This window comes from Colias philodice, chromosome 3 (genome assembly GCF_061535455.1).
Source record: "Colias philodice isolate Cphi_HAF_F1 chromosome 3, ilColPhil1 Martin Lab GWU primary, whole genome shotgun sequence".
Taxonomy (NCBI): Eukaryota; Metazoa; Arthropoda; class Insecta; order Lepidoptera; family Pieridae; genus Colias; species Colias philodice.
Genome location: NC_143088.1, coordinates 1037637 through 1052574, shown reverse-complemented (window position 1 = coordinate 1052574; position 14938 = coordinate 1037637). Strand labels below are relative to the sequence as shown.

The window sequence follows — 14938 nt, the reverse complement described above, 5'->3', positions numbered from 1 at the left end:
GGAATGTTGCCAAAATTGACGTATAGACGAGTGAAATAAAGTAGAAAGAACTACTTAAGACTTATACGTTACATACGAATGCTTAAGTACGTTTTATTTTGTGTTAGGCAGACGTTTAAAAAGGAAATCATCAACTAGGCCGCACATTGTAAGAGCATTCTACGACCACTAAAATGATCCCGTTAGGTCAATTTAAAGTACTACCAGTATAAAATAGGTCTCCAATTTGTTCGGAAACATTGCTCTCAATTTGCTTGAATAGATTGTTTTTCACTAGGCATAAATAAACCTAGATACATATATTTAATTATCCTTTATAAATATGAAATTACAAATTGAAATACCTGTTAAGTATACTTACCTACTGGATTACAAGGAATTCGCGTGGAGCATGAAAATCGAAATTCATTTTGATACTGGAAAGACCCTGTACGTTTATATTGATCACTTGGGAAGAGGTAAAATGATTTTGTATGAGGGAAAACCTGTGTGATAGTTGGAATTCATATCAGGAGTTTATTTGTACTTTCTATTAGGTCCCGACTATGCAACACAGGCGGCAAATTGAGTTTGCAAACATAGGTACTTGTTTTTAAATTTTAAATAAATGACTGCAAAATATTACTTTGACTTTGACTAGGTTTTAATGGTGTAAAAAGCTAATTATATTGAAGTAAAAGTGATTTTCTTGAAAAAAAGTGACATTACTATCACCAGCAAAATTGACAAGTTTTGCCGCATTTTTAACAACGTGAAATCATAGTCAAGTGAAAGTTGTGAATTTTAACGTAAAATCAATTGGCCTTACAAAATGGATCGTGACGGACCGTTGGTAAGCTGGTGAACTTTTTGCTGCAGGTCGTCGCCCGTTCAATGTTCGATTGCGTAAGACTTCGGTGTTTTATCATCTCGATTAGGGCGCGTGACCATTGTACTATTTGTCTCACAGTTGGTCAATGTTGAGAAATTGTGCAATGTTCTGTGAAATCTGTGTAGGGTACGGGTGGATTGTGCAGTGGATTAGTTTGCGAATTTCAATAGTAACTAAATCAAGTCAAGGCCTAAAAATAACTAAAAGCTATACATTTATAAGCAGTACTCATGTTATGGGCAAAATAATATACACGCACTATTTACTTCAGTAACGAAGTGATACTACAAGAGTAATCTCAATAGTATCGTATCGTATAGAAATTGAATAAAATCTCACGTTGTAATTAATGTTAGACGCTGGCCTATATTATGAGAAAGCCCATGTTTCATAATATTTTTTCAGTTACTACTTACATTACGAGACGATTTTAACCTATACAACTCTTTGAAAGTTACGACAAGCGCATTGTATTCCCAAGCCCATTAATTTCTCAACAAATTATAACAAGCTTTTTATTTTGATTACTTTTCAAATCACCCCCGTTTCCTGAAATGTAAACATTAGGCTAGGCCTTTCCCGTATTATCGATTACAACAGGTGGCGCTATATAGTGAGTCACATAATGATTTCCCAGAAGGCTTTTGATTAATCGCTTCTAAGTCTTCTTAGGTTTTAATTGGGTGAGCCAAATGATCAACTTGCGGGGTTTTAATTAAACAGCGTTTTGTATCAAGCTCTTTTTTGGGATATGGTTTCTGTAATACTCTTTTCTCTTGTGTTATTGGGGATTTTTAAGGTTTAAGGTCCTTAATCAAGCCAGAATATATTCATTGAAGGAATATTAATGTAATGATTTGAATTCCAAAATTTGAATTTCAATCATCGCCCTCCTCTCCCAGCTTTTACTAGATAGAACTAAATGTTTACGAATGTTGGATTGTGTTTGCTATAGTTAACAAATGTGTCTCTGACGGTCATTCACTATTTGTACCTATTTCGAGTGAACTACGATAGTTTTTGACGTAAACTAGTCTTTCTTCACCTAGTTCTGTGTTGGCTAAATTCGGATTATTGTTTCTCTAGTGAATAAATGTGTCTCTGAGGGTCATTCGATATTTGTACCTATTTCGTGTAAACTACAATAGTTTTTGCTATAAACTGGTTGCGTAAAGGCCGCCATATCCGCCCATCTGGCGGATGTCTTGATAAGTAAGAGGCTGTATATCGTGATCCAATTTTTTGTATAGCTTGTAATTCGGTACGCGGTTAAAGTTAGGTTAGGTGACCACGTGTTTTTGGAGTTGGTAGTTTTAATAATGGAGTGGAAATTATGTTTGTTGATAAAAACTAAAAAACAAGAATACGACTATGTCCTATTTCAGAAGATTGATTGATTCATTAATTTGATTTGGTTTAGATAAATAAATCGTATGGAAATGTACCCGTTTAAAAATTTAATATCAGCTTTCAAGATCATTTCCAGCAAGGAAAATGAAATAATTCAGTTAAAATGCAATGAAAAACCGCGTATGCAGCGACTAAACGCATTAATGTTACCTGTGTAACCTATCATTATATTATCATGCACCTATATTTAACCTCAAAATAGAATTATCACGCGTACTCAAGCGTGGCGTACGTTTCCACTCCCCGGCAAGTGTAATCGTGCCATTCATAGTTTTTCTGTTCCTTCCTACCAGTGCCGTAATTAGGTTGTTTGGAGCCTCTTGCAAAGTTCAGAAAGGCCCTTTAGTAAAGAAGTTTTAAAACTTTCGCGTAAGCACGGGTCAAGAAGGTTATATGCACTATGGCTGCAGCATTTTTTATATTATGAACAAAAATTTATCTTCACTTCAACGTCATGACTAGCTAGGTTATTAAAAATATATTATAATGCAATTTTGTGGGAGCTTTTGTGTTAAATAGAGTCACGCAGGCTACAGGAGGCACATTTCACCTGCTGCGCTTCCTGATTTCAGTAAATTCAATTAGAATTATATATTGCTTATAATTGGTACTTACGGGACAAGAGATACTTTAGTCAATACGATACGTACATATAATATTCCCGGGGCCCCAACTAACTCGGGGCCCTTGCCCTTACGTCACTGGTTCGTACGTAATGACTATATTTCCCACGCTCAGACGCAGCTCACAAACCGCCGTGATGAGGTTTTAATTGATTCTGACGTAGTTGGCGTCATTGCGCGGATGTCACATTAGAACATGAGGGAGAGGAGTGCTTGATGGAGTAGATTTAAGTACGTGACTTGTATTGTGATTTGTGAGCGTAACAATGATGTTAATCTGGGGGGCTACCATGATATCGTCAAATTACGTTTTGAAAGCTAGGGGGTAATCATGATGTCCTAGAGTAGTATTCATTCCAGAGTAGGATAGTGATGACGCTAGACGACCTATATGGCGCTGTCTTTTTTCAACACTGGAAATAAAACTGCTTTAAGACATCATGATAATTCTATAATCCTGATTGTAGAATTATCATAATAGATTCGTCGATTTACGGATATCTGTATCACATAAAATGATATATCTATATAATTGTGACTAGCTGATGCCCGCAATTTCGCCCACGTTGAATGAGAATGTATTTTTATTCATGATGCATATAGTGATAATTCGTAGGACAACAACCGGACCTAATATTAAACTTTTGAAGGAACAAATAGAAATTTCAATGTTGTTTATTCTCCTTACTTAGATAAAAGTTATTGGACTCATTTATTTGAACTCATATTAATACAAGCGAATGTTTTTCTTATTTGTAATTCGATTCTTATTACGCAAAGAAGGAAAACAGACGCAGAAGGACACATCGCAACCATCAAGTACAAATAATTACCACATCAGTCACAAGAAGTACCCTACAGATAGGAAGCTATCGTTTATCGTTAGCTCGACTGCGCAGACGCAGTTTTTGCTTCCTATAACGGTACCGTGGTGACGGTGTCAATGACCAATGCAATGGTGTCGACTGGTGTAGAGATTCTGGTAGTGGTATAGTTTTGATTTTTAGTTCATATTTGATAATTAGTTTTATAGCATTCAAATGGTTTATAAATGAAATTTTAAAGAATGGAAATATTTGATCACGAGCGGTGGAAGACGGAAGACGCGGGTTTGAACTTTGAATCCCGCCTCGTGATGTTTTAATGTTTTTACACGCTTTATACAGTGCAACCTCGATATAACAAATCTGAAGGGAACAAATAAATATTCGTTATATCAAGTAATTCGTTGAACTGAGGTTCGTTATGTTGAGGTTAGGTTGGTCTAAAATTCGTTATAAAGAGGTCTTTTACGTTTCTGATCCATTTCAACTTGAATCTTTAACAATAATGACGAGCAGCAGTGTTCACATTACTTTCCAATTTAAATTAAACAAAAATGATCGTTTTACGAACAAAAGCATGTCGAAACCTGTCGCAACATGAATCACATACTATGATATTAAGAATCATTACATTGGTTTGAACTTTATATAAAGGTTTTGGGTTGACGAAATTCGTTAATTAGAGGTATTTATACTTTTCTTGATAGTTAAAAATTCGTTATAAAGAGGTGGTTCGCAAAAAATGTTCGTAATGAAAAGGGATATTTTATATTGAATCTTATGGACAATTCAAGGGGATTACGAAAAATTCGTTAAATTGAGGAAATCGTTATATTGAGGTACGTTATATTAAGGTTGCACTGTATTAGCTTCACCTGTATGTTTGTAACCGACTTCTTTGGGCGCGATTTTGACCCACTTTAAACGGCCAGATTTCGTTCAAACTTTGTAGATTTATTGAGGACCGATGACAATACACTAATTTGATAAAAATTTTCTATTTTTTTGTTCGGTTTTCTATAAAAAGCGTGTTTTTTAGTTTTTTTTAACTATTATTATTTGTGAGAGTAACAAACAATAAACACACATCCTTACAAGCTTTTGCATTTATATTATTAGTAGTATTCCAAATGTAGGCCAAGGATTGGCAAATGTTACGTGTAGTAAAAATAACTTTTATTTTAGATGGATAGGAAGGGTTAATTTTAATTTGCTGTACTAGCTGACCCGGTAAACGTTCTACCAGTAACTTGTTGATTATAAAGTAAACAAATCCAGAACGTAAGGTTGAATACAAAATAAATTCTCAGTAATGTCAAAATTCTACAAAAACTGTGAATGGAATATGCGACATGTGCAAAAAACATGTGGGGTTGAGTCGGAACAATATTATACCGGACTCTGGTTTTCTTGGAATTCGTTGTTGCAAGAAATATAATATTATGATAACACATTGTTTACGAAATGAAGTTAAACGTTTACGCTTTTTTGTGCTTTTAATTATTTATACAATAAGGATAAATCAATCAATACAAAATGTTGTAACGATTGGATTTAGTAGGGATTAGTTGTCAGTAATTTTATTGAATTACTATCGGTCCTCCCCGGCTCCGCCCGTGGTACATGTTTACGTTTTCTCTTCATAAGAACCATCCTAGTACGTTTAGGAATATTATAAAAAAATAATTAATGAAATCGGTTCAGCTGTTCTCGAGTTTTGCGCTTAGCAACACCTGTGCTATATTTACTTTTTTATATGCATAGATAACTCAAATTCAAACATTTATTTATTCAATTAGACTTCTTCTAGAAGCACTTTTGAAACGTCATTACATATTTTTAACATTTACCACCGATTCTGAAAGCAGTACGGATCTACGGAGAAGAACCGGCAAGAGACTCCATAGTTACTCTTTTAAATCATGTCAGTTTTCCAATTTAATTTTACAAAATACATATATGTAACACGTGAAATTATATTTAAATTAAAACAAGCCCTTACAACCAGCATAATAAATTATAGAGTTATATTAAATAAAACTATCCACCTCTATCTACCCCACAAAATATAATGTCGTACCAAAAATAAAATGCTTTGAAAGTGGGCAATCAATTTTCAAGTAGACATCGACTACTGATACTATTCAGAGACAGTTTTTGAGTACCACTTTAATTTTAATGGTGTGTTTAACAGCGTATACTTGAAATATGCATGTATATTATTGATGGTACATTGATTAGAAATTTGAAGATATTGATTCATTTTTTTTGGGGTTCGTAGCTAATATGTATCTGCCACGAAACGATTAACAGTTAGCAGAGTAGTTATTATTTAAGTGAAATTAAAAATAATACTATATAAAAAGAGCGTGTCTGCTGCGCGCACGTGTCAGAAGTGAAACTTCTTTGGCAAGATTCAAAGATACCAAAATCGTCGCCTTACTCCATGACGCGACGGTATTGCCATGACGTGACCTTGAAATTTTACTCTCAACGCGCCTAAAGAAGTTTCACTTAAAAAATAAAGTTGGCCCCGTTGTTATTCCAGGTTTTACCGTTGGGTCTCAAGTCTTATTTGTACGGGAAATCTGGGCTACATCCATACTAATATTATAAATGCGAAAGTAACTCTGTCTGTCTGTCTGTTACTCAATCACGCCTTAACTACTGAACCAATTTGAATGAATTTTGGTATAGAGATATTTTGATACCCGAGAAAGGACATAGGCTACTTTTTATCCCGGGTTATAGGATAGGTTTTATCCCGGAAATCCCACGGGAACGGGAACTATGCGGGTTTTTCTTTGACTGCGCGGACGAAGCTGCGGGTGGAAAGCTAGTGTGATATAATTTAGAAAATGTCATAATTTTAAATCATCAATGTTTTGCTTATAAATCATGTATAATTGGTTCATGTAGGCCATGGTTATAGAATGCTCTGGTGCACGTGAAGCGTATATGATTACTAGGTATTGTCGTCAATCAACAATAACACTATGATTTAAATTGTACATTGAGACCTGCGTTGAACGCTACATGTGTAGGTAAAGTTATTATTACCCTTGTACTTTTAATCCATACTAATATTATAAATGCGAAAGTAACTCTGTCTGTCTGTCTGTTACTCAATCACGCCTTAACTACTGAACCAATTTGCATGAAATTTGGTATAGAGATATTTTGATACCCGAGAAAGGACATAGGATAGGTTTTATCCCGGAAATCCTACGGAAACGGGTTTTTCTTTGAAAACGCGGGCGAAGCCGCGGGCGGAAAGCTAGTTGTTTATATATTATCGTAAAATGCTTTTATCGTACTAATTAGAGGACTCGGGACGACCCGATTGCAAATCTCTTGTTTTAATAGCATAAAATCATTGAATACTGTAACTACGGAGTTTCTTGCCGGTTCTTCTCCGTAGAAACTCCTTCCCGAATCGGTGGTAATTGGTAAAACTATGTTTAAAGGACGTTTCAAAAGTGCTTCTAGAAGAAGTGTAATTGAATAATTAAATGTTTGAGTTTACTATCCTGACAATAAAGTAGACAAAAAAAAGAATTAAATACTTATCCAATTTAGTGAAGTAGCTTGAATGTTATGCGCGTAAAGATTACATACTGATACGTTTGGACAATCAATTTTTATTGGTTATAACTTATAGTCATGTAGGTAAAGGCCAGTATCAGTATATAAATAATGCTCCTGCTATTCATACTCTATAAGGTGCTGTATATTCCACGACAATTATTATAAGGTCTTCATTTTACACATGCTTATCAAATGTGTAGTTTTTATTCACACATTCAACCTTGGTATTGTACTCAATTGTTAACATGTTTATGTAAAGATCGCCTACATATGCGGGTACTTTAAAAATATATTTCCATAGATTTATATTCAGTTGAATAAATGCTTAATCTAAATGCTTTTAAAGTAAAATATATATATTAGCTAAAGCCTGTCTCCGTTCATGTAAAATTGATGAAAATAAGACTGTGTTTTTTGCTTTAAATATATCTGTATAAAATATGCGATTTTGAAAAGCTATTTAATAACAAAACCAAAACCGTAGAGAACATTGCACTTCATTGAGTAGAGAATAAATGGATGTACGCACAAAACTAGGCGAATTATAAAAAAGCAGAGCAGATGCGACGTATTGTGAGCTAATGTGAGCACCTGGCGTGCCTTTGTGTTCCCCTTAAATGAAGTAAGGGGATTGGCTGGGGTGATGGGTTACTGATGTCATTTATGTTGAGGGTTTTGTTGATCTTTATATGCAGCTGGAGATGTTCCTTCTAATCTTGTTAAAGTTCTTTCTCTTAGAAGGTTTACTTCAGGAATCAGACTGATGACGTAAGATTTTATCCTTTTTCGGTTATTTTGTAGGTACCTGTGTTTTTAATTGCTGCAAATGAAATGATAATGCTCCACATAATAATTTGTATACATATAATGTACGCCTGTAGTAAGTATCCTTTGAGCGTCATTCAGCGTAAAATTTGTAGGATTTTTTTTCTATTCAACGCGTAGTTTACAGTCATTTTTTTGTTTACTTCTACAGTTGTAGTCTGTTTTTATATTCTCCTTTGTTTTATCTATGTTACTATGTGCACGAATTCTACATTTATTGTTCATTCTGCTAGCATTAATTTATTCATTTGAACTCTTATTACCTACGACATCAACTTATTACCTATCAATTGATCGGAAAATTGCTTCAGATCAAAGGTGATATAACCATTTAACTTATCATGTACCTCCACTTTACTGATTGATATTCAGAATAAATTCTGTTATCAGCCACTAGAGTTATCATAACTTTGAAATAATATACAACTGCCTTGAAATTATTCAAGTATGCCGATCCCCTATCGAATGTTTTATAAACATCTATCAGAGTATATGAACAATTGAAGCCATCATTCAAATATGTATACGTTTCAGCATTAGATTGTTTGAAACTTGGTATGATATATACAGTTAATATTATCAATATAGTAAAAACAATATGCTTGAAGTTTTACCGACGAATATGTTTGCTGGTGGTGTCAGGTTTCATTCAAGGTTAGAAAGATGGGTTCAAGTGCCTTGCATTAATATTGTTTTGGTAATCCTTACGCTGCAAATCGTGTTCATAATATGTTAACATGTTTATATTATTAAATGATTAAAAGAAGCGTAAAGACGTCATCAAAAAATGTATTTGGAAAAACTTTATACTCCATAAATGTTTCCCGCATTAAATTAGGATTTAATATAACGCAAAAGTACTTAAATATTAGGTAATTGTTTAAATAAAGCAAGGTTATGTGATAATCACACAGTATTTGAAGACAAGTTTGACACGGAAGTAAATTCTTTGAACAAAGACAATTAAAACTAAAATATGCTGATTGTACATGATTGATACCGTTTCATACTAAGTTCATTTGGATTGTGATTCAGTAATGAATATAGGTGATGCATATTGCCATGATACTGTAGGATCGAAATTGTTTTAAATTATAACTTCAAGTCACTTCACGTAGTTCAATGCCCTTCTTCTGATACATATTAACAACGATATTAAAAAGGTGTTTATAAATTAGACTGTATGATTTCTTTAGAGGTTTGTTTCGTAGCAATTCTGCTTATTTTCAATTATTTTGTATACGTACTTTTAGGCCAATCTTAACAGGTAACGGCGCTTGTCATGTTCATATATTTTCCTGTCAGTACTGGTAACCCGCGCAGCAGAAACTTATAAGCGCTTATGCTTATAAGTTTCAAGCTTTCTTTCTGAATACGCCCTTAGGCAGTAGAATTTAATAACTTCTTATTAAAAGCGTATTATCTAAAGCCACCCCATAAGGTCAAGTAACAGTATATGATCGAATTCCACACGATAAAACTTCAACAGTCGTTCATTGGAAACAAAGGTACATTCAAGTGATGGTCACTTGATCTTGCCTATCTGATAGCATCAGGTTATTGGACGCAGACCTCACGTCGTGTTGCCAAGTGTCTGTTCGTTTGAAAAGATTATCTGTAGGTCTTTTGTATGGAGTGAATATTTGTCGTCTGCTGTAGGTATCGGTTGTTTTACGTTGTATCTGTGCTACACTGTTTAGGATTTTTCTAATACTATACAGACCAAGATTTAACGATGGCCGATGGATGATATAAACTAAAAGCCTTCTTTCTCTGTGTCTAGTATCAAAATATCTACCATGATCCTATACATGATCAAAAAATGATCAGAGTTTTAAGGCAAATTTTATTCTGAGCCATCTGTTGACTTAAATAGACAGAAATACTTGCCTTCTTCAAAAACATGAAAGATAAAAAATAACAAAAAAGTATTTAATTCAAGTAGTCCTTTATTAGTAGCCAATTTAATTGAAGAATGAATTAGGTAATTAATATATTGTAACTAAGTCGTTATGAAGGAACACAGCCTGTATATTACGACATGGGTCTTCACCTACATTAAGCGGAGATAGGAAAGGAATGTCAGATAATTAAGTCTTAGCATAATGATGTGGGACGTCTTTCATATAGAATGAGGAATTTAATCAATAACGATTCTTTGTGGTTAGAGAAATGGTTTCAGACATTGAAATAAAAGTAATCATTCCTTATCCTAAATTACGTTTTAACTGGCTTGGGTGGAATTCTAAAAAGAAACGTCTGTTTTCAACTGCTACATAAAGTAAATAGTATCTGATGTAAAATAAAACAAATTACTTTGTCACTGTTAATATTTTTACCAAGGATATCATTACGCTTCATCCAAATACTGTGAAAAATTATTATAAAATTATAAATAAGACAGTCAGTATTCGCGTAAACATTTGCAAATAGCTTCGCAAATTTTCAAATAAACCTTTTAAGGTCAACAAATTGTCTACCAAATTAACTAAACAGATTATGTCATTAGGACCAAACCTAAATCTTGCCATTTATCTTTCCAGAGACACAAGCTCTACGCGTTCCGCTACTGGGGCTGCGAGATGCTCTGCCTCGTGAACATCGTCGTCCAGATGTGGATGATGGACAGCTTCTTCAACGGCGAGTTCCTCTCGTATGGTACCAGGGTGCTGGGGTACAGCGAAGTGCCTCAGGAGGAGAGGTGGGTTATCTATCTTTTAAGGAGGATATTTTATGAATGAATGAATGAATGAATGAAATGAAGAATGAATGACCAGTGATACAAGTTTTTCAAGATACGTCTGTCTATTAGGACAGACTAGCAATGTTTTATCTCCCTAAGTAAAGATTTTATGAATCGTTTATTTTTTACGTGTATAATACGTGATATAAATATTTTCTACCCTTACTCTTACGTGTTATATCTTATGTTCTATCAATAAAATAACACCTTATATCAATTTCCATGATTTTTTTCTTTTAACTTTCCATCACTTTTAAACAGTATTTAAATACACAATCGTTTTCAGCCCATTGTTATTCCATCAACTATTTTATATTTTAGCCTACTATCCATAACTCTACTATCACGTATTTATTCTTCTATTCTATTAATTTCCAGATACGATCCAATGATATACGTGTTCCCGCGCGTCACAAAGTGCACATTCCACAAATATGGTGCGTCTGGAACAATACAGACGCACGACAGCCTCTGTGTGTTGCCCCTTAACATCGTCAACGAGAAGACTTTCATCTTCCTGTGGTTCTGGTACATCATTCTCGCCGTGATCCTCGCCTTGCTCGTCATTTATAGGTAAGTGTTAATCTTTATTTTTTATTTTCTTTATTTAAGGATCACAAAAGGTATATATAAGTTATATAATTAATTTTAAGCTGGCGTATGCTCAACCAGTTATATGTCACAGCTTACAGATTTATGTAAATAATTATGTGGATCTAGAGTATTTGTGTGTAAAGTCACTCATATGAGCATGACAATAAATTAGTAAAAAAAATTATAAGAATTATATATATAGTACTTGTAATACAAACGAAGTATTATATATAATAAAAACATGTCTTGAAATAAAAAATAATTTAGATGTAGAAGAACCAGTATGAAAGTATTTCACAAGGTTCCGCTCTTGGTCCTTTGCTATTTAATCGATTCACAAGTGGCAAGTGCTAACTTATTTAATTGTAGTAATAATATTCTTTGTGATAAAAATTCTTGCATAAATAGATGTTTCAAATATATAGAGATTCATTAAATGACTATGTTAAAACCTCGTTTTAAGTATGAAGTAACAAAAAACAAGTATTTTATTGTTCCCCAAGGTCCCACTGACTAGGTCCTATACTCTAAAATATATTCACAAATGCCTACCCATTTCAGGCTAGTGATAATCTTCGTGCCGTCCGTCCGACCGAGACTACTCCACGCGAGGTCTAGGACGATACCGATAGAGTCAGCGTTGATAGTGTCCAGACGGACGGACGTGGGCGACTGGTGGTTGTTGTATATGCTCGCGAGGAATATGGATCCGCTTATTTATAGGTGAGTTTGGGAATTTAATTTTTTTTTTATATTTCTTAAGTTGTATGATTAGTAGCTGAAAGCTGGCGTTATATTGCAGGCTTAATATTATGAGGCATACTGCAAGAATTTGTTTTTAAATTTTGAATGAAATAGAAATACCCGAACAACTGTGTAGTATATGTAATTTATATTTTATACCACTCGGAAAACATGCATCTTTCTAATGGTAAAAGAAGTTTTGGAATCGATTTAATAGTTTTTGAATTAAATTGTAACATACATACCAAAAGCCCTCAAATTAATTTCATCTATGCTGATATTTTTTTTAAGTGGGGAAATCTTGAATACATACACATGGCTCCCCGTTACGTCGGACCGACTAAAACCTAACTGAGTACCGTCGAGCCGCTTTAATGATGAGGCCGCGGGTATTGGTTGGAATTCCGATGACCTATTTATAAGTAAAGATTTTTCCACCTCCTACCACCGTTTTAACAATTTTAACGCAAATTTTCAGGGAACTAATAGCGGAGCTAATAAAGCGTATGGGCGAGAAGAGCGGACCGCGCGCGTGACGCACGAAGCGACCGCGGGACATTGCCGTGCTAGCCGTGTGACGTCACACCACAACACTGTATATACGTAGTGAGGGTAGCTGGTAAAGTAAAAGTATTGAAAGTGTACCCTCGAGTAAATTTTTGGGGGTAGTTGGATATATGAAGTACCCTCGAAATTTGATATGGATGTAACTAAGTAACTTCTGATTGGAGGGTAGCTCGACAAAATGCAAATGTAGATATCATTATTCTAAAATATACTCGATTAAAACTAAAATCGATAAAGGGAACTAATAAAGCGCTTATGCGAGATGAGCGGGCCGGGAAGCTGGCGGGAAGTAAATTTGATTTGGATATATTGTAGCGGTATAAAATTGATATAGTGTAACTTGTGAGTAGACGTATTTACCTCCAACTACTTGCAATATATCCAGCTACCCTCAAATAAGTATGTTGAGTTCCATCGAGTAAAATAAACTCTATAAAAGGTATAGATAATTCCGGCTACCCGCCATTAAGGTAAAATTAAAATTAAGATGTGGGTTTCTATAAAACCGTCTGATACTGGCCTTAAGTGTAAATACAGTTTCCTTTGCGTAGTTTTAAATGTTGCTGATATAAGTAACTATCGAATTACACTAACGGCCTTACTTATAAAAAGTTAAACAATGGATAAATTTCTACCATTTTCTACCATAGCTGTGTCCTGCTCTTGCTCACATGAAACGTCAATCATAAAAACAAGACAGGTTATTGCAATAATTAATCCATTGCAAAGCGAATGGGTAACATTTTATTAGTAAGACCGTAAGAATTCAACTTGTACTGTGACTAGAGAGAGAAATACTCGGTTATAGAAAGTGTTATTTTCAACAGATTTTTTTGATAAGACTATGTTATTTCAAACTATAATTTTATAATTTAGAAATACTTTTCTATCGATGCATTAATTATTTCGATGCACAATTTATAATTTTACAGGACCAATAAAAGCGTCGTCTTTAAAAAAAATATATTTCTTTTACGGAGTTATTTGGCTTTGGGATTATAAACTAAATATTTCATAATTATTTCACTATTTCCAAATAAAAAAGGAAAAAAAAATACGTTTGGCACTCGGGGACTGCCGCGGTAAAGCTATTGCATGCTATGCCTTCAAGCCACATCTCCGTGCCCGTCGGAGTGGGGAGCGTGAGGTTTTTTCGTTACGGAATTTCTGGATTCAGTCCCCGCGCTCAAGGCCCGCGATAGAAGCTATGCAATAGCTTAAAAACGAAACTTCCATTTTATCTTTTACAAATTCCTCTCTATAGAAACAGCATGTGTATTCCAAAGTATAAAACAACTCGTCCAGGGTTTCTTTATTATTTGAGTAGAAAATCATGTTTTTAAAAATAAATCTCTTGTAGTTTCCTATAAAGTTGCCATAATCAAATACTAGTTAATAAATTTAAAAGATAGTAAATTTTTCTTTTCAAAGATACCTACTGTTTTAAGCAAAGTCTAAATATGTTCATTTTCGAAATCTCACATGGGAATCTCGCATTATTTATTTTCAACATAATATTATATAGTTATTGGAATTATTAATCAAGGAGGACATAAATCTAAAAAAAAAAAACAAAGCTTTAAATAAATAAAATATAAAAAGTACGTCTCCAATTTAACTTAGCTCAAAAACATCTAAGAACATAAATGTCACAAACATCAAAATCAGTTCACCCCTTTCATAGTGACAAAAGACATCCATACATGACTGAAAACATTACATTATTATATGTAAAAATTCATACTCATTATATTCGTTAAAAATTCTTGCCAAATTGTATGAGAAACAAATGTTATTAAAAAAAATTCAACTCCAATGTTACATTTTTTCAAAGGGTTACATTTATAATATTTTATGTGCCTTGTCACTATTAACTTACTAAGAAATTGATGTTTAAAACTACTTTGTTCTAGAAAACTGTAAGAGCTAGCGCGCACGAGCAACTTTGTCTCCGCAACTATTTTGTCTCCGCAACTATTTGGTCTCTCCACCCATGGGCTAGTATGAAAGTGCGCGCACGTAGCGACGCAACTCCCCATACAAATTGATGGGAGAGACAAAATAGTTGCGGAGACAAAGTTGCTCGTGCGCGCTAGCTCTTAGTAATGGCCAGTTTGACAGCTTCTGGATATGATCTGTTTAGCTAATC

At 34.0% G+C, this 14938-nt stretch overlaps 1 protein-coding gene across 1 annotated transcript in view; it reads left to right on the top strand.

Annotated features, from left to right (window-relative positions):
• ogre (optic ganglion reduced) overlaps positions 1-13806 on the top strand; it is a 46297-nt gene extending 32491 nt beyond the window's left edge. The window contains exons 5-8 of the mRNA XM_089712328.1: positions 10685-10842; positions 11263-11457; positions 12040-12201; positions 12701-13806. Coding sequence (XP_089568454.1) covers positions 10685-10842; positions 11263-11457; positions 12040-12201; positions 12701-12758 — 573 coding nt within the window. The 3' untranslated portion in view covers positions 12759-13806. The remainder of the gene's footprint in view (positions 1-10684; positions 10843-11262; positions 11458-12039; positions 12202-12700) is intronic.
• The last annotated feature ends 1132 nt before the right edge of the window (positions 13807-14938 follow it).